The sequence below is a fragment of the Amia ocellicauda genome, chromosome 17, assembly GCF_036373705.1.
Source record: "Amia ocellicauda isolate fAmiCal2 chromosome 17, fAmiCal2.hap1, whole genome shotgun sequence".
In the NCBI taxonomy this organism is placed as follows: domain Eukaryota; kingdom Metazoa; phylum Chordata; class Actinopteri; order Amiiformes; family Amiidae; genus Amia; species Amia ocellicauda.
The window spans coordinates 9,657,893-9,678,626 of record NC_089866.1 but is presented as its reverse complement, the minus strand read 5'-3'; the positions used below and the strand labels follow the sequence as shown (position 1 = coordinate 9,678,626).

The 20,734-nt window shown below is 42.9% G+C and overlaps 2 protein-coding genes across 4 annotated transcripts; both read right to left on the bottom strand.

The window, feature by feature from the left end:
* Positions 1 to 332: 332 nt before the first annotated feature.
* Positions 333 to 2,547, bottom strand: cox6b1 (cytochrome c oxidase subunit 6B1). 2 transcript variants are annotated; one of them, XM_066688734.1, is made up of 4 exons: positions 2,426 to 2,547; positions 1,364 to 1,475; positions 889 to 989; positions 333 to 587 (listed from the first exon to the last, which is right to left on the bottom strand). In XM_066688734.1, the coding sequence occupies exons 2-4, from the start codon at positions 1,467 to 1,469 to the stop codon at positions 534 to 536; spliced, it is 261 nt and encodes an 86-aa protein (XP_066544831.1). In that variant the 5' UTR covers positions 1,470 to 1,475; positions 2,426 to 2,547; the 3' UTR covers positions 333 to 533. The 2 variants fall into 2 exon arrangements, with proteins under 2 accessions (XP_066544831.1, XP_066544832.1); XM_066688735.1 differs by lacking the exon at positions 2,426 to 2,547 and adding an exon at positions 1,896 to 1,972.
* A 1,049-nt stretch (positions 2,548 to 3,596) lies between these two features.
* fam234a (family with sequence similarity 234 member A) lies at positions 3,597 to 19,026 on the bottom strand. Of its 2 annotated transcripts, XM_066689214.1 has the most exons (13): positions 18,940 to 19,002; positions 18,518 to 18,593; positions 12,174 to 12,457; positions 11,728 to 11,838; positions 10,784 to 10,960; positions 9,413 to 9,537; positions 9,019 to 9,151; positions 8,532 to 8,652; positions 8,124 to 8,267; positions 7,753 to 7,834; positions 7,182 to 7,337; positions 6,593 to 6,692; positions 3,597 to 6,379 (listed from the first exon to the last, which is right to left on the bottom strand). In XM_066689214.1, the coding sequence occupies exons 3-13, from the start codon at positions 12,433 to 12,435 to the stop codon at positions 6,156 to 6,158; spliced, it is 1,635 nt and encodes a 544-aa protein (XP_066545311.1). In that variant the 5' UTR covers positions 12,436 to 12,457; positions 18,518 to 18,593; positions 18,940 to 19,002; the 3' UTR covers positions 3,597 to 6,155. The 2 variants fall into 2 exon arrangements, with proteins under 2 accessions (XP_066545311.1, XP_066545310.1); XM_066689213.1 differs by lacking the exon at positions 18,518 to 18,593 and having other exon boundaries at positions 18,940 to 19,026.
* Between the last annotated feature and the right edge of the window lie 1,708 nt (positions 19,027 to 20,734).

Sequence of the window (20,734 nt, the reverse complement as noted above, 5' to 3'; positions counted from 1 at the left end):
TGAAAGTGTTTTAGCATTCTTTGGGGTTAGTGTGGAAAACGCATCGTATACATTTCTTGTATTTTCATTGATCTTTCTCTGTCCGCAACGTTTTGCATCGTGAGCTTAAATGTTTTTTTGTTTTTGCTGTCTTTATATTTAAGCTATAGACTTGTGTTCCGGCTTCTGCAGGTTTTGTTTGCACTGCTTTGTTTGGATTCCTCTCTGTAAATACTTCAATTTTCGTTGTTCTTTTGCAATATGTATTATTCTGCTTCTCTTTATTTCTTTTTTGTATTTTGCAAGCTTTAAAATTCCAACAGCAAATAGCATTACCCATGATACACAGCAGCTTAATTCACTTAGGATTTATTGCCTGAGACAAAAAAAAACAACCGCTTACAATCTGATATTGGCAGTTTTTAAGGAATCTTCTTTTAACATTCATGGTTTCGAAGACGAGCAGGGCACGCAGGTATGGGAAGGCCGAACCCAGCCCCCTCCATGGTCACGTTTCAGCTCTGTTTCAGAAGCCACTCCACAGGAACGTCGATTCAGATTTTTCCAGGGAAGGTTCCATCATCCCGCTGTTCATCCCACTTGTTGACCTACAAAATGCACAAATTAAATGAATAAATAAATGCATACATTCGTCAATAATGACCAAAAGACTAAAAAATACCATATGGTAAAAAGGCATTTTATTTCAAGTTGTTTTCCTCTCTGGGGCAGAATACATCCTAAGGGTAGGAATGTGGCTGTAAAACACCAGACGCATGCTGCATGATGAATGAGATGAAAAGGGTATAGGAATCGGCCTCGGAGGGCTGAGAGGGAAGCCCCAGGACATGTATTAATAACTCAGCCGTGTGGGTAATGGATGTGGGTCAGAATGTCATCAGCACTTACCCAAGACAGCGGGCATATTGATTTGTACACCCTTTTGTACCAGTCACACGGGGTGATGTCGGCTCCTTTGGCTGTCAGTGCCTTCTGGCAGCGGTGGTAATCTGTGAACAAAACCAGCAGACGGCTGTGAGGAAAGATGAGGGCTGAGAGCTGGAGGGCTGCAGCTGGGCGAGAGCGCACAATCGCTTCTGCCCCAGTGCTTTCCATGAGCTGGTACATACCATGCGTTTCATTTTAAGCTGTTATTACCAGCTCCCCTCCTTCCAGTCCTCAGCCTTGAGCTGTGCATGGATACAAATGCTGTCTATTACAGTCAGTACTTATCTGGACTTGAGGGACTTCCACTGCTGTTATTATTTAGGTGTCAAGGGTTATTTAGCACAGTCCATGTAAGATGCAAGGTCACACTCCTCTCATCATTTGGAGAGCAGTGGTCCTGACCCGGCTGCTGCACTACTGAGCTATGCGTCCTTACCGAGGTAATTCTGCCAGCAGTTCTTGGTCTGGTTTTGGTTCGGGAATCGGGCGTCAAAGGGGGCCGTGCGGTAATTTTTCAACTTCTCCTTGATGTCCTCTGCCATCTTCTCCTGTGGCAAAGCAAAGCACGGTGCGTTAGGACACCCAGGGGAGCCGCTGTGCGCACAAGGCAGGCCGGGCTGGGTGACCCCGCACCTGCGTTTGACATTGGGGTAAAGATGGACGCAAAGCCTTTAAGCTTTGTATAAAGACGCTATAAATTGCTGAAGACCCCAAGTCAGAAACGCCAGAAAAGGTACAGAAAGGTAAAAGAAACGCCATGTTACTGGAGCCGGTTGTTGAAATGGGCAGAATACGCCATTAACCCGTCCCCGCAGCTATGAATCCGCTTACAAAGCCCTGCATCTCTCCAAAGTTTCTATTCAGTTTTGTTGACTTCTGGGGGTTTTATTACACTATATTTAAACGACAAATCGAGACACAATCTCATTTTCCGGCGCTTTTTCTATGCATTGAACGCTTTTACTTACACGGAATTAAAGTGGCATCTGTAGCCTAGGAAGTAAACGTTATTCCGCTTTGTGCCTCTGCAGATATGTCCCTGAAAGAGTTAATAATACTGCAGTAAGGGCGGATATAAAGACAAATAAATCTCTACCACTGAGGCTTTGCTCTTACAATTTTAATGCAGATTTAAAATAACAATTAAAACCACAATCATCGTTATTTGTGTTTGTGCAGGGAAAACAGCTCCGCGAATCCGAATTCTAAAACGAGCCAGGTGCGTAATTGGCTGATTACAATGATTAAATTGGTTAATTAAATGTCAAACGTCTACCGAGTATGTATTTATTTAGTTATACAGACGACTGCTCCTGCCATATCAATAACCCTCAACTGCCGTGCTAAGGGCATTCACTTTCGATTTACAAAGCTGATTTGCCAATTCCAGTCATTACAATGAATCCCACATTGTAACAATAACCAGGGGATTCAGCCACATCTAGCATCTGCTCTGCCTGGGTGGGAGAATGAATGTAAAGGAAAATCGCGTAGTTACCTCTGGAGCTGGAAGGTGTGCTGGTCAAAGTGACTTCTCCAAAGCAATGAGTGTTGAATGACTCCGGTTTGCGATCCAGCGCAGCTCTGGTGCCCCCCCACGCATGTGGTGTAGAGACTGCAGGCGTGCGGGGCCGGCGCTGCTGCATGGCGGACCGAGGTCACATTGACACATTTTCCCTTTATTCACTCTTTATAGGACTGGGTCAGCCTAGTCGTGGTGCCGAGGGTGATGTGTCAGGGATATAGGAAGGTTTGACGGCCCTGGTCTGATGTGTATGTTTTGCGTTATTTTCATATTCGCTTTGTTTTGTGTGGGGGTGTCTTTTTCTTTTTTCTGCCTCCATATATATATATATATATATATATACCCTCAAACCCGGAAAGGGAAGAATGCTTGTTTGTCAGTTAATGATTAATGGAGTGGAAAACCAGGTAGAACTGGATTCTTGAACATGAAATCCTAATCCTAATATTCAACATAAAAATAAGCGTTGGGGGGTGGTATTCATCTTTTTTAGTACTAAATTACAGCACTGCAGTACACTGAAACAATATCTATAAAGTATGATACGATATAAAATTGGTTTATGTGCATCTCATGCTGACTGTAACGGAAACACCTTTAAATAACACAAATCTAAATGAGCAATCGGTGCGTGGTTAGGTTTATATTGAACAGCGACAACCATATAGCATTTGGATTCAAATAGCTCAATATCGTCTGTGCCCAGATACCAGCCTGGCATTGCTTTAAACCCCCAGCTGTACAGGAAGTGGAAACTGGTGTTGCCTTGAGCCCGGGCTCGCCCTGATGCCACCCTCCACAGAGCGGTGTAAAGATGTGGGGGCAAAGATGTTTTAAGCAAATACTTATTTATTAATCCACATATTGAAGATGTACATCTTTAAAATAGATTGCATTTAAACATAAAGAGATTTTAGAGTGCAGTGCTGTGACCCAGTGCTGTAACCCCTCACCCACCCCCTCCGGCCTGCCTCCTCCAGCCCACTTGGCAGCTGCTGCTACATGGGCACGCGTCTCAGTCTGGCTTCATTGGCACTGATGGGCAGCTTAGTATAGGGCACTGGGGGGTGTAATATATATGTATGTGTGTGTACAACAAATATATATGGAAAAATGTAATGTTAAAAATGACACAGGCAGTATATTTACAATTATAACATTTTATTTCAGAATTAAGACAATATATTTTAAATACTCTGATGCTCCCCTTGAAGTAGGTGTATTTTACGTTATCCAGAAGAAATAGTAATAATTTACATGTGCAATATTGAACTCAGAATATTGCTGTAGTAATACCAGAGGCAGACGAGGCACAGCAGGATCAGTGTAGCAGCCCGTGTGATCAGGTGCTGCAGGTCAATACAATGTTGCTAGGAAGATTGGTAGCTACAGCAGCAACCAAGTGTTTGTATCCATCTTCCCAGGCAGAAGGTTCCAAGAATAAGGATTTTATATTTAAAATGTAACAGTTTACATTTACTACAGATAAAGAGTTTTAATGCTTTAAGAAATGTATTCAAACTCTTGCATTTCAGTAGTGCCTCCAGAAATGTGCTGTGTTTTAGCAATGTTAAACAATATGACTTTGACCGAATCACAATCTGACCTACTCCCGCTTTGCAAATTACAAACTTGTGCCCTATTGCTTTTTCAGTTTTAAGCAGGAGAACGAGGCTTTTAACAATACAGTAAAAGACAACACAACCGGGTACCAGTTTATGATTTACGATTCAACAGCGGGTCAGTTATGATTTGTAATATTCATGTCTTAGTCTTCTTACAATAATAGATATTTAAAAGCTTTTCAAAAACACTAGTGACAAATCATTCTTCCAGAATGAAAATAACTGTACTGAAGTCTGACACATGGAAACCAAACAATTTAACAACCCGTCCTCTTTTCAACGTTGATTTGCAATATACATGTAGTTATATTCAACTGAACACAGCTCATCTCATGCAGCATATTTGAAGCTTTGCTTTTTACAGACCTAAAAGGTTTTAAATATAGCCAATTTCTTTTAAATAAATGAAATGAGGATTCATTTATACCAGACTGTATATTTATAATAAATCAACCCGTTTCTGCATCATAACTGTATAATCAACCTTTCAGCCAACACATTTCTAATAGCAGAACTATATACCCATTTTTATCTTGAAAACAAATGTCATGCACACATCCCAAGCAAATCAAAATGTACCTGAGAAAGCCTAATATAACATCATCCCTTGCCAAGATACCAATTATCAGATGAGCATCTTTTGGGCTTGATGTTCGCCTGCATCTTTCTCGATTCCTCTGTGTTTTGATATTGCACAAAGATGATCTTGCCTCAGCACACGGCCATGCTATAATGTAAGTCTTTGCTACTGCGTATCGATCCCAACGCAGTGTGCATTTTAGCATTAGTGGCTTTCTTGTGCATATTCCACAGGCCCTGCTGGGCTCTCCCCTGTTCAGGTGAATCCAGTTTGAGAGCCCGATGTGTGTGTCCTATGCAGTCCCTGCACTTCCCTAGACACAAAGCATATAGACAGAGAGGGACAGAATAGAGCTGGTCTCCCAGTAGCCCCCGACCCTTTACAGGACTCCCAAACCGGGCTGTAATGCATAACAGATTTCTGGGTGGTCTAGTTTGTGTTTGATTGTTAATCTGTGTGCAGACATAGTTGAGATTAACCATAAGAAAAATAAAATATACATTGGGATTACGGCCCAAGCAAACCCACACTGATACAGTAGGCCCAGACGTGTCACAAGTGCCTGGCAGCTGGGAGCGGTCGTAAAGGGTAAAGGTCATTTTATTCCCCTGAGGAAGAAGGTGGTTAAAAAAAAAAAAGTCTCCTCTGACAATACTGGAGAATGACTTTCCCATCCAGACTGCATAGACAACCAAATTAAGGCTTCCTGTTTGGAAGAAACGTATAGAAAGTCTAGGATTTATTTTTTTTATTTTAACTGATCTTTGGTTTGTAGACAGAGGTTCATGCCCAGCAGAAGGAGGCCGCGGTCCTGCTGTCTCAGGGAGCTGCTTGGACTTGTAGATGTGTTGTTAAAAAGATTTACAGGCAGCTAATGGATGCTGTTTGTTGTTCGTCTGCAGTCCTGCTGGGGTTTGTGCTTCTCTTGGGGATTGCGGCTCCTGCTGCCAGAGAGCTCGTCTGTGCCTCCACACTTTTTCTTCAAAGCTCTGTTTCCAAACACTGTGCTGCTCAACATTCACCGTATGACTTCGTTTTTGCCGGTTAATTTTTATTCTCTGCTCTACAGAACAGAATGGGTATTTAAATGTCAGCGTGTACACTTGCAAGCTTGTCCTGGTTTTTGTTTCCTGCTTTTAAATTGGTGGCATTCTTGTTGTTGTTGCCAGTTTTCTCTTGGACAATTGTTTTTTTTTTCTCCACATGGTCCCTTAGTGTTGACTAGCATCCCAAGGTGTCTTCCCCCTGCTCCTGTGTAACCGATCAGGTAGGCTTGCTGTCAGACAGTAAAAACACACACCGTTGCCTAAATAAAAAAACGAATCTGCAGTTTAGTGTAGTCCAACCAACACGTATGCAAGAAGAAAAGTCCCTGAAAGCCAGTTGTCAGTGTCAGTGGTGGAGAACCTCTTGAGGACAGTCCTGTTGGACAGGGACAGGGCTGGGGCCATTGCATTTCTACAGTAGTGTGGAGAGGTCAGAGTAGCTGCAGGCCCCTTTAAGTATCCTTGTCGAAACGCAGCCTGTCAAAGCCCTCCTTGATATCCTGATCGCTATCGGAGCCCGTGTCGTCAGGCAGCCGCAGCACCGTGCTGTTCTTCATGTCCTCCTTCAGCCTGTGTTTGCTCAGGGTCACCTGCCCCTCCACCCCGGTGTCCCCCGCCGGCCCCAGCCCGGTCAGCATCACGTAACACGCGTGACGGCCTTTCTCGAACAGCGCCGCTGAGACACACAGGACACAGAGGTAGAGGGGAGGGAGCAAAACAATGCACGTTAGAGGTCAGATTAGAAGGAGAGAACTATGGCTCCTCCAGTCCCTTTCAGTGGACGTCCCCCCACAGTTCTCCCTTTTGCATCTGGGGATGCTTCCCCACCCGCAAAGTGACAGTGGCACTAAACCAATTCCCCATCATTAAACCATCGGCCCAAACTCACCTTTGAAAGCTATGATGTGGTCATCGGTGCCGCTCTTCTCCAGGAGCACCTTGGAGTAGGACGGGTGTAGCATGTACAAGAATCGCTCGCTCAGCGAATCCTGCAGGACAGTGCAGAACAGACAGGTAAACGGGTGAACCGCACAGCTTTCTGTGCTCAGGTGTGTTCTGTCAGTGGAGGTGCTGTCTGTCAGAGGCTAAACTGCGAGATTCATTAGCAGCTGTGTGACCCCCGCAGACTGTGATGATTATTAATGTCTTTCTTAGCAGATAAACACAATTCACAGAATCATTTTTCAAAAGAGCAATTCTGGGCAAGATTCTTATTCTAAAGGGAGTCTTTGTATGAGTTGCATTAGTGCTATGAACAGATACAGGCCAGCTAATATTATAAAAGATCATTATTATTATTATACATTTTCTTTCCAATAGTTTTTTTTATATAAACGACATTCTCTTCTTAAAAAATGATGTGGTTTACTTCTGGTACATGGAAATTCATTTTAATTTCTGAAGAATGCTAAGAGCAAGTGTTCCTGCGCGTGTGTGTTGAGGGGGGGTCCGTGCCGTGCAAGGGGAGGGGTACTCACTGTGCTGTTGGTGTCAGAGGGGAACTTCCCCCAGAAAATGAACACTGATCTGTGATCCAGAGTGTTGACAGAGGTGGGCCTGGGGCTACTCCTGGACTGGGATGCCATTTTCACATCCCACAGCACTGCACCCGACAAGCCGTCCAGGATTGTGATCTACCACACACACACACACACACACACACACATTTTTACAAACTCACAAAGCAGTCTCTCCCCATTTACAGCATAGAATGAAAACCAACTGGTAGAATGACAAATAGCTGAAGGGCTCGTGAGCGGATATATATAGTTCTGGGGGGTGGAGTCTGGCTGTGCAGGAGGGGAGAGAGCAGCAGGAACCACAGCTCTCCAGCAGATGTCAGTAGGAAAGCAATGACAATGACAATAGCAAGAAAAAAATCACATAAGGCAAGGGGCAGTTTTTGGACATGCAGATGTTCCTGTTTTACAAAGTGTTATGAGAAGCTTGATGCCTTCCAGTCTTCCCCACACATCTTGAAAATAGTTAATCAACAAGGGGGTTAAAAACTAACAGCAATAAAAAAATAAAATAGAAATGCCCACAAACCTTCTTAGTATTGTTCCCACTGTCGCGCTCGATCACCACATCATAGACGCCATCTTTGTTGTAGTGTCCGAAAGACGGCTCGCTAAGAGAAGGAAAACAACAAACAAAAAAATCCAATGGATCAAGATCCGTTCTGACAGGGATGGTGATGGGCGTATTAAAGATTTGCCTCACACTTTTTACCTGTATCCCTGCTTTACCCTGGCAGTGCTGAGGTTCAGAGTTCTAATAATTCAGCAAAAGCAGCCGCGTTTCCTTGCCCCGATGTGATTGGGTGTTAGAATGATGCAGCTCTCTCCTGATTGGTTCTCTCATACTGGGATGAGTCACACCGAGAAGTCGGAAGGTGGAGAAGTCCCAGAGAGGCCTACCTGAGCACGGTGCTGGTATCGACCTTCCAGACCGTCTCCAGGCTCTGTCCGTCGATCATCTCCATCCCCTCAGTTGTCACCAGCAACAAGTTCTCCAAACTCCGCCCCTTGGTGGCTTTCACCAGATACTGCACTGAGCTGGATCTGCGGGAGAACGATACACCACAGCAGCTTTGTGTCAGCAGTCCCGGTAAGTATGAATTATAATTCAAGTTGCAATGATAGCAGTGATAACTAACTGGGGATTATGTGGATCTTCAGCCCTGCAATGATGTCAACCATGTAATCAGGGTTTGACAATGTTACACACCCCCCAATCTACAAACCAGTAACAGACAGATTTTTTTCTCATGTAATGATGTTGTGAAGAACACTGCAGAAACTGCTCTGAAGTGACTGGTTACTTACATATAGACTGGCACATTCCCCGTGCTGGCATTGGTCTTTTTCTTCCACTCCGGGTCTTCAGTCAGTTTAGTCTTGGCTGTAGTGGCGATAGTCTTCAGAGCACGCCCATAAACTCCCGACTCTGTCAGACAAGAGAGAGTGAGGGGGGTAGGGAGTGTCACGGACCCAACGTACACCTTTTTTAAACAATTTTTATTTTATAGATATCCTTCTTCAGTTAGGCCCATCAAACAATTAAAAAGAAAATGAAAGCTGCAGGACCAAATGCCATTGATTGCATTTTTAGTAAAAGGCACAAAAAGTCCTGTTTTTGTAGGCCGTGTATTCTCATAGGCATGAGCACGATGCTGAGTTATGCGTTTGTTATGCTAAGATGTAAATAAATAACCCAATGAAGAGCGGAGGGCAGAGCTCTCAGTGAGGCGGCCTTCTCTTGACGTTAGCAGAAACAGGAAGACGAGGCCTCCCAGTTGCTGCAGAGACTCACCTTTTCTGAATAGCAGGTAGTGAGCACTGGCTTTGGTCCTGTGGAGGAGGTATCCCAGTACCAGGCTCTGGTCAAGCACTGCCTCCGAGCCCAGCTGTTTGCCCGTCTTACCAGACAGAAGAACCACCTTCGTCTGCGAGACACAACAGTCAAGAAAAAATCAAGAACACAGAATTAAATAAATAAAAACAGGAGGGAACACATACAGAATGGGCAATCAATTCAGACTTTGGCAAAGGTGTGCTGTGGCACAGACTGTCACACAAAGTAAAAGCTCCAAAGCCCTTTTCCGAGTTAGTTTACTCTGCCCAGTCTAGCCCCTGCACAGTCTGCCCCATATATTGGTTTATTCTTCAGCTCCCCCTCTTCCTGTCTGTCCCTGTCACGGCAGTACCTCGTCCTGGGCAGGTGAGACTAGCGCCAGGTCGCTCACGCCGTCATCATCCAGGTCTGGCACACTGAGGACAGGGGGCTTGAAGGACAGCTCCGGAGAGCGGGGCACCTGCCAGCGAACTGTTCCTGAAAGCACATCGATGAAGACACGAGATAGTCAGCATGGAAACACAGCTGTACGCAACACTTTGACATGTGGCTGGAAAATAAGCACCCAAGCATAACGGAAAGATTTTTTCAATAAAACTGGTACACCTCATATTCCTATTCTTCCTTGTTTCTTAATGCATTTATGTATGTATTTATTGTTTGTATATACAGTGAGGGAAAAAAGTATTTGATCCCCTGCTGATTTTGTACGTTTGCCCACTGACAAAGAAATGATCAGTCTATAATTTTAATGGTAGGTGTATTTTAACAGTGAGAGACAGAATAACAACAAAAAAATCCAGAAAAATGCATTTCAAAAAAGTTATAAATTGATTTGCATGTTAATGAGGGAAATAAGTATTTGATCCCCTATCAATCAGCAAGATTTCTGGCTCCCAGGTGTCTTTTATACAGGTAACGAGCTGAGATTAGGAGCTCTCTCTTAAAGGGAAACATTATGCTTTGGGGGTGTTTTTTCTGCTAAGGGGACAGGACAACTGCACCGCACCAAAGGGACGATGGACGGGGCCATGTACCATCAAATCTTGGGTGAGAACCTCCTTCCCTCAGCCAGGGCATTGAAAATGGGTCGTGGATGGGTATTCCAGCATGACAATGACCCAAAACACACAGCCAAGGCAACAAAGGAGTGGCTCAAGAAGAAGCACATTAAGGTCCTGGAGTGGCCTAGCCTGTCTCCAGACCTTAATCCCATAGAAAATCTGTGGAGGGAGCTGAAGGTTCGAGTTGCCAAACGTCAGCCTCGAAACCTTAATGACTTGGAGAGGATCTGCAAAGAGGAGCGGGACAAAATCCCTCCTGAGATGTGTGCAAACCATGGTGGCCAACTACAAGAAACATCTGACCTCTGATTGCCAACAAGGGTTTTGCCACCAAGTACTAAGTTGAAGGGGTCAAATACTTATTTCCCTCTTTAACATGCAAATCAATTTATAACTTTTTTGAAATGCATTTTTCTGGATTTTTTTGTTGTTATTCTGTCTCTCACTGTTAAAATACACCTACCATTAAAATTATAGACTGATCATTTCTTTGTCAGTGGGCAAACGTACAAAATCAACAGGGGATCAAATACTTTTTTCCCCCCACTGTATATGTATCAGTCTTAGCATATAATCATCTTTCTATCACTTATCGTTTTAGGTAAGTATTGTCAGCCCAGGAGCTGTGACAATCAGAGGGTGGCCATCCTCATGCTCACCGTTTTGGAAGTACAGGGCCGTCAGCAGGTTAGAGTGGGACACCAGGCAGACCGGCATTTGCTGCTCCTCGAGGCCGCACTGTGCCCAGTCCAGCTCTGCCGCCAGTGGGCGTTCCCACAGCGGGTCGCCGTTCGTCCCCGTCACAGCAGTCAGGAACACGCAGGGCGAGGGCAGGCCTGTAATACAGCACCACATCATCGCAAAATCACAAGAGAAAGGTCAAGAGATGCCTCTTTACGCAAAGAGGGGTGGGTGTATGGAACTATGTTCTAGGATGCCAATTCCTGGATCTTTTACAGACCCATTTAGCAAGTTGAAATCTGTCTTGATTCGAAATAGGAAATAGCACACTTACTGAATTGCCAGTAGCTAAACTCTGTAGCCATTTCCTCTTATATGGTTTTATTTTTAATCTCAGATGACTGCTTCTCTGAATGAACTGGATTTCAGTAGCAGTATATTGCTAGCTTAACGTGTAAGGAAGGTGAAAGTATTTGTTTGCCAGGCGTCTTATAAGCTCTTAAAGTCTTAAACAACTTAGTGTGTCAGTTCAGCACATTAATGAGCCACTAGGAGTATCCGTATTAATGGTGTCCCTGTCAGTTCACATTAGTGCTGCTGTTACAGACACTGGCTGGGCCTTTTCACTGGGTGCACCCTGGCTGTTCAGATTGTGCTTGATTGGCATAATGCATTTCATACATCTGGAGTCAAGTATATTATGAGGGAACACAGAACTGTTGTGATCTCTTCACAACATGACTAAACAGATCAAAATGGCAAGGGAAAATGTAAACATTTGAATATTTGTTTGCCCCTATTTGCATTCAGATACACTCGACTCATTACCAGTTTCTCAATGACAGCATGTTATGAGAGAGAATAGGACACAGCCCTTACAAAATGTATAATGCTGTGTCCAGACCAGTAGTTCAATTCTTACTTTGGTTGGCGCACGTGGTGTTCAGATTGCCCATGGAGTTCTTGAAAGCAAAGAGAATGTCCTTGACTTTGTCTTTGTTGGTGTCCAAGATATCCAGAAAGTCATATTGTGCTTTTTAAAGGGGAAAGATAAAGAGATATATATTTATATACATTTCCACATAATACCCCTCTGCAGTCACAGAAGCCACACAGACAGCAACACTAAACAAACAGAATATAGGGTCACACACAGACAGACAGACAGACAGACAGAAAGAAAGAGATGGACAAGAACATGTAAACACGCTCACAGACAAAGGGGCACACACAACAAAACATACAGACACAGAGACATATGGATACGCAAGCTGGGGAGCATACCCACACACCCACAGAAAAGGATGGGATGGGGGGACACTGACACTCATACAGGGCATAGAAGCGGGCACACTCCTGCTCTCTCACCAAAGCTGGGCACAGTCTTCTCCCAAGTGCGAAGTGAGACGGGCCGGACAGGGCACGGAATGATGAAGGAGAATGCGAAGACGATGGTGAGGCAGAGGAAGAGTGACAGGAAGAAGGCGGCCGTGCGCCACCGGGACAGGCTGGAGAATCCTGTGCGGCTCAGGCAGCCCTGGCCCTTCTTGGGAGGAGCTTCCACCTCGGCCTCCCCCTCACCTCCCTTCAAGGGCTGAGCCTCGGGTGCAGGGTCCGTAGAGTTATCCATCCTCACTGACCCTAGCAGCTGTCTGGTGGTGGAGAGGGTACAACAGAGAGGTGAGCACACGCCAACCCTGGACCTGCAATTCATGAGCGTGCCCACAAAAAAGGACTTGCCTTAAAACAGAGACAGACCTTTTATTACAGTGGCATCATTTGTAATTCATACAACTGATTGTTTTAGAGCTCAGTTACCCTCCAAAAATTTACACCACTGTCATGCTTAAGATTTCAGAAACATATCCTCTGCAGACTAATTTTGTATATCAACAATTACAACATACAATAACTATGTTCATATCGCTTTGTATGTTGCCTTTCACATCAGTGGAATTCTACCACAGGATTGTAATTGAGCAAAACATCCCTGTAATTCAGATTTACTGAAAATACAGTTGAATTTGAATTCAAATTGACCTCAGATCTGAATGAAGAGATGACAGAATGAGAGATGGGGTTCAGGACCTGTACTAGAATTTACTGAGAAAAGAAGGAAGGAAGGAAAGAAATTGCTGATATTGCTTGTAGTATTATTTTTTCTTTGTATTGCTTTTACACTGAGGACCTGTTCCACCGTCTGTACTGGACTTTGCGTCTCCACCACACAAACTACTGTAAATGTGAAAATGCATCATCTGCCTATGGATTGCAGACGGCCTCCCAACCTGCATCCATCTCAGCAGACTGTGATATTGGCATGATCATCGCGTGATCCCACAGGCTGCTGCTTACACTGGAAACCACAAAGAAATCTATTCTCCTACCAACCCAGCCTCGGGGTTAACAGAACACCCCCACAATGCTCCAATTCACCTCGTTGCATGCCCAAACACAAATAATATAGTTTTATAAAGTAAATAAATAAAGGAGGACATTTTTTTTTTTTTTTTAATAAACCCTGCCCAGTGACTCACCCCAGGCAGATGTCAATCTGTCATACTTAACAAACTGCAGGCTAACAGTCTCTGGAGCTCTATAATTACTGCTCAGTGAGAAGAAAAACAACTCTGTGGACAGGAAGGAACAGGAGAAGGTTCGCAAAGTGCAGAGAAAGGAGCACTCTGATGAACAGTACAGTACACTGAGATGGCCAGGATGTAGCTCGAGCAATCGGGGTAAATTTACTCATTATCAAAGAGAAACCAAGCCAAACCTGGAGTCACAAACCTGAATGCACCGGCTGCACTGCTGCCTGAGACGCTGAGCTCGATTAAATGTGTGCATAGTGCAGCTACAGTCTGGGGTCAAAGCGGGGTGGGGGAGCCTGGGGACACTGTTTAGTTCTCACACTGAAATTCCCAGCTGGGCTATTTCTGTCTGAGGGTTATACATCACCCCCCCCACACGCAATGTGGAAGTTCTGCATCTCTTATCTACTGGTGTTATCCTCTGTCATTAGAGAAACAGATAATAGTTAGATAGAGATAACACGGGTTGCTAGCTCCAATTTCTCTGTAGAACAATGCACCATTATAGAGACTTTTGAGTTGTTGCTCTTCTTTGTTTCCTCCTTTATTAAGCAATATTGTTATTTTTTCATTGTATGTTAATAATTGTTCATTATCCAGCCATATTTCAGAATTATTTCACTTCACCCTTGTCTTATCGAACACTGTGATCATTTATGTGAGTAAATCTATTTATTTTTATGGATCTAGTACTAGTACTCCAGTACTTTTTATGGATTTCTCCTCTGCTTTTAATACAGTCCAGCCCCATCTTCTCCTGAGACACCTGTGTGACATGAACGTCAGTAGCAGCCTTATCCTGTGCATCAGGGAGTTTCTAAGAGGAAGGCCTCAAAAAGTCTGTTTTAATAACACCTTCTCTGACTGCCTTGTCTTGAATACTGGCGTTCCTCAGGGGTGTGTTTTATCTCCTCTTTTATTCTCTATATACATACATGTATATATACACTTATAAAGTATGCTGATGACATGGCCCTGGTTGCCTGCCTGCAGGATGTCATCAGCCCTTCCTACCTCCAGCACATTGATCACCTTGCCACCTGGTTAGACAGCAGCTTCCATGACCTTAACTGTTAGTAAGACTAGGGAGCCGTGTTTGGGAAGTAGGATGGGAGCAGACAGCATGGTGCCTGTCTTTAAGCCAGTCACTATGAAGGGGCAGGAGGTGGAGCAGGTAATATATTTTAAATATTTGGGAACAATGATTGACAATAAACTTTCTTTTCAGCCCAATGCAGATTATATTTATAAAAAGGCACGCCAGCGGCTTTCTCTCCTCAGGAAACTGAGGAGTTTTAATGCCAGCAAACACACTCTAACTATGGTCTACAGGTCACTCACCGAAAGTGTTCTCACCTTTAACGTTGTTTCCTGGTATGGGAACCTCTCAGTTAGACACAGGAATAAGCTGACCCAGGTGGTCAACCAGGCCACTAAGATCACTGGAGACAAACAACTGCAACTCCCGAACCACTACACTCGGTCCCTTACTAAGAAGGCAACCCAGGTCTACAATGACCACCCCCCCTTCATTCATCATTTCAGCTGTTACCATCTGGCAGGAGACTCACTGTCCCATTAGCCCAGAAGAATGGGTACAAAAAATCATTTGTGCCCTCTGCGGTGGCTATTTTGAACAATGACATACATAAAAAAAACCTTCCCCCTTCAGCCCATGAGCACTGTTGCTATTGGAAATTTATTTTTATGTATTTGAGGTGTTTTTAGTGTTGCCAGAATGCCGAAGGCAAATTTCCATTTTATGTAAATTTAATGGACAATAAAGTTTTCTAATTCTAATTCTTTGTAGCTTATATCCTTAAGTTGATGATCCCACTTTTTTTTGTATTATTATTTTTTTTAATTGCAAAACTGTAACACTGTGCATGTTTGAGCAAGTGGAAATCAGTGCTTTGCTGTGTGAAGAGACAGTCACTGAGCAGCTGTCAGTTCCTACTCTTTATCACAGCTGTCACATGCTGTGAACACCTTTTCTTTCCTGGTTTGTGTCCCCTCTTATTGGATCTCATGGCTGTTGCAGATCATTTGCTATTTAAAGCACTGCTCTGGCACAGAAAATCTCTCTCTCTCAGTTCCCAGTCTGCACACCTGTTGTTTTGTGCAGCTATCTGGGGCAACAATTACAAGGCTGGATAAATCACCCAGCCTTTTATTCTTATATGTATTATAATAGTGCAAACTGCAGCCACATGCCCAATTTCCTCTAATGAACTCAATTGATTTTCGATTCATGTCTGTCTCGGTCCTTCCTAGCAGCTGACAACTTTAAATACTGAAAAAAAAGACCAAAGCTGTGAGTACTTCCACATGTAATTTACATAGTAGTTGTGCTTTGCTTTGAGCTTTCATTTGATTCAAGTAAATGATTCCTTAAAACAAAAAAACTAATTACACATACAGCACGTGGGCATGCAACAATTATTGCAAAGTCATGAAGGTTATTCCACAGCTGCAATGAACTATCCAGCAAACGAAGCCTCTAGCTATTATCCCGCTACTTAATGATCCATTGTGCAAGTCCTGGATTTCAGGAAATTATACAACTCATCAGGCAGATGCTAAGCTGCTACAAACTTAAAACCACTCTACATAGTTAGACCTGTGCAAAGGATGGCTGGACTAGAATTTGCAAAACTTTGCAGCACTGGAAGCTGGCAAGGAAAAAGAAAAACAAGAATAAAAAAACAGCACCCGCGATAGGCTTCGTTGGCACACAAAGCCGAACGAGAGCTGAACTGCTGTGCCCAGCAATTTGACGGCATGCCTCTGTGTCACAGGGGGGCTTGATTTTCTCGTTGAAAGGAAACCGAGCGCATGTTGTCAATGAGCAGGCTGCTGGAACTGCATTGTGGTGCCTCTGCCGTGCACTGAACACTCCGTTTGTTTCCAGACCATCAAGGAGAGTCATGTGCTGGCAGTTGGCTCAGCAGGCCTTACACACACACACACACACACACACACACACACACACACACACACACACCTCGCGCCCCCTTCTCTTCCTCAGTCACTCAGCACACTATGTTTTTGTCCCCTCCTCCTTTTCTTTTCTATGCAGCTCCTTCTGAGCCCATTTAATCTGTAAAGCCTTTTACTCATACAGTAAACAAAAACAAATTTGCACCAGAACAGCGCTACTATCCCTCGAATCATTTTTACCAGACCAACCTGCCCCTAAATTGTTTCCACATTTTCACAGACACAGGCTGGCACCTGCAGAAGCCACAAATTACAGGGTTGTGCCCACTATAGGCAACAGCAGGGGTTGTGTGCTTATGGTACCTTTAGCGTTCAGTACTTTTCCTTTATGTACAAAAACACCAGAATTCCTTCTCCACCAACCCCAGATTCCTCTCCAGAAATAAAATGTCAAGTCTTTATTGTGACACTTTTGCACCAGACAGACATTCTCTTCTACAATGGCTGGAGTGCTTGGCATTTTTTCTTATTTTGCAGGTACCTCACAGGGAAAATATATATCTTTAAAGTAAGCTTCTCTCTATTTGCTTTGTAACACTGTAATATTTGTATTTACTTTGGGAGGGTTTACCCCCCCTCCCACCCACACAATGTCTCACATTCAACATATAGCACCATATGTGCAGTAAATATGGGCTACTGTGGTAACTTTTAAAGTATTGCAGATAATGTTCAAAGTTTACTTCCACGGTTTTTATTTGAAATTTGAAATTTAAAGTAACTGTGCAGATATTACCATCTAATGCATTAGCTTAGATCACAGACGGACCCTTTATCAATAAACTAAAACCATTTCCTTTAACAGTCAAGCTGTTTTACATTCTTCCAAATTACTCAGAGCTGTTCATTTCATGAGGAACATTAAATTACCTTTACAAATTTTGTTTATATATTACTATTATTATTATATAAATTACATTATAATAAAGTTTAAAGTGGAGGAATACAAAAATATTGTATACAATGAAGACTTATGTATAAAGAGGGTATTTATCCCAATAGACAGAGACATCATACGAATTACAGTGAAAATGGCACTGGTCACCTATGTGCCTCTCATGCAACATCAGTAGATACAAACTCCTGGCAACAGATATTGCCCAGTCACCGTGAAATATACTGTTAATGTCTATATGTCTTCAGAGTGGGTCCGTAAGTGCCCCAGGGTCAACTACTGTATTGTTAAAACCAGGTTAATTATTAATCTTTATGTGCTGCTGGCAATCTAAAAATATTCCTAACGGAAAACTGACATCTTAATGACTGTTCCCATCAGCCAGAAAGGGCTTGCTTTTTTGTTGGTGATGTTGATTCTTCCATAGGATAAAAATGAGAACTATTTATTTTTCTCCATTTTGTGGTTTTGAGGTTTAAAACTAATTGTATTTTTAAACATGTTCTATTCAGATTAGTGATGAAAGAGTCGCTGCTTCAACAGTGAACAGGAAATGTGCTTTACTGATGCTTTTGCAATAGCATGCGTCATCAACAAGGTATATAAAACAGTCCTGCAATTAGAGATATAACCTGGCAATTACTGCCTATTTGCATGATCGCTTTACAATGACTCCACTTCTGTAAAAATGGCGATTAAACTTCCCCTTCCCCATGACCCACAATACTAGAACTTGATTGATTAATTGTATCAGGCTTTTACCCACACCAGGGTCAAATATATACTGTATATTTTATATTTGACAGCAATCAGCAGCAGCTGTGGTCACGTAGTGGACAAATACATTAATTAAACGAAGAATAAGGATCGCAAAGGAGATCAAGATAAATGTAACTGATGTTTGTACTATAATAATACAAATAAGTAACATAAACTATTTGATTATAGTTAATGCCGATCACAAAAATCGGTTACATTTACATGGAGCACTGACATAACGCTTAAAAAAAAAAAAATTAATTAGCCGATTGGTCCTGTTAAGTAATATTAATGTTAAGGAAGTGGTGGTAGTCTATATACACTGCAACTAAGATCATCAAATCCGCCGAAGCTTCGATTCAATCAGAAATAATTAGAAAAACCTACAAGAGTCAGTAATATACAGTATTTACTTAATTGGTTATGTGAAATCACTGTCACGGCATTCCAATAACAAACACACCTACCGCTGGCTAAAGTATTGGCGCAGACCTGCAGAATCCCAGCGATCCCATTGGTGGAGCCGCGCAGAACTGCGGACATCTGCGCCACACGAAGCCGACCACAGAACAGTAACAGTAACAGTAACAGTAACAGTAACAAGCCTGCAGTTAAAGCAACTATTCTCGCTTTCATGACGCTAGGCGCTACAGTTACAACTGCATTTACTGCAAAGTCTTAAAGGATAAATGGCTAGAGTTTACTACAAGGATTAGCTACTGTGGAAAACACCGAAATGAGACTGACCTCATCGAATTACAAAGTTACCAACAACGTAATTAAAACACTAGAACCTCGACTACAGTTGTCTTTAAGTTGAAAGTCACTCTGTGAACTACGGACTACACTCAAGAAGAAACAATTGATTCAATCAGCACATTACTCTTACTGCTTTTGAGCTGTTGTCCCGGTCGCTGTCTCCAGATATCCCAAGTCAAATTCAGCCGAATCAACAACACAGCCTGATTTCAACAGGTCCAAGCCCCGCCCGCGGGTGCGGCCCCGAGGTGTTGTGGGTGCTGTAGTTTCTAGGTCACCTTTCGTTATCTAACTGAGGTCATTCTAGATAAATTCACTGTGAGGTAAGAAGTTTCAAACCATATGTTACCCTCATGTGCTCTGACGCCGTTTAAGTTGATATGAAAAGGGTTTTTATTAAACTATACACCTGGAAACAGGAACAGACACCAGGTTTTAAAGTCTGCAAAGAGAATTATTTATACAGAAATTCAAAGCTTCACTTTTTAACCTGTATTCTGCCCTCCATGTCCTGATTTCAGTTCTAACCTTTACACAAATCAATGTCAGTAGGCCCTACCAGCAATTGTAAAAGGTACATTAACAACACAAGCACTGTGTAATATCTTCCAATATCACTGCAATCTGTGTAAGAACTGGGCTTCAAATTAACCTCCCTGGTCTCTATAAAGTCGCTTGGAAAATCCAAATCTCAAAACAAAATCATTGAAGATTTTATCTGCAGCTGTCTTTCCAGGATTATTTTTAGTTCAATAAGCTTGGACAAACCTAGTCAAATGATGCATCACAACCAGAATATATTCAGTCTCTATGACTTTTCTCCAAATGCAGGAAGTCGGTTGACTCTGTCATAGGGCTCTGTCATAATGATGCTGGCTGAGGGTGCTTCTGTAGGATGACTTGATTTATTTAGCTTGAAACACCTATAGACTCGTCTGAGGCAATGATCAATGTTGTTTTGCATGCCTTTAAAACAGTTCTCATGCTAGATTGACAACCCTTTATTTTCCAAGGTGTGGCATTTACTCATGCAGTTCTTGCTATACCATTTGCTTGGTATCAGTTTTTCTGGGCGTTCTGGACAACATGATATTTTATTTTAATTTTGTAGTTGGCAAGCTCAGCAACCCTGCGATGTCCAGTGGCATTTATTTGGCAGATGACAGGACACAGGTTAAGCCTTAACCACCTATGTCCTGTCATCTTCCACACGGTGGCATTTTCCCAGTGTGGAAGCTTCCCATTTTCAGACTGTTTTGTTCTTTACATGTTTTCACAATATTGATATGATATGACTCTTAATTGACCTTTTTGATGCTGATACAGCACAGCACCAAGCCCGTGCGTTGAATTGTCCACCTGTTAGATAAATGCAAGTGTGAAGCCTGGGTAGGGCATACCTGGTGGCTGCACTAGGCAATCTATCAGCTGGTTCTGCACTCACTGGTGTTCATGGGTTGGTTTGAAGAGATCTGACCTTTACTTTTTACCTGCCGACTGCAATGTCTTCTTTTTAGCTCCTGAGTTATGTTGATGGGGCTGGTGTAACACATAAAGGTCACACAGAGGTTTAGCTTGTCAGAAAAAGTATTTGATGTACTTTCTATAATTGAGCAATCCTAAGACTTTATGCTGTTCATCTACTGTTGCTGGTGTCTTATCTTTCTAAGTTTGCACGGCAGCTGTGTCGTTTGGATCCATTTTGTACCCTTGATTGGACATGATCATAAATACTTTACTTCTTGCTTGAAGAGGCCACAATTGTCTGCTCTTAGTTTGAAGTCTGTGTTCCTGAAGCATGTGAAGTTACCCTTTTACAATAAGTTATAGGTTTTTAAGTATGACTCAAGGTCATAGGCGAAGGTTTATAGCAGGGCGCAGGGGGTTTGTTCCCCCCAATACAGATCTGAAACCAAAACTAATTC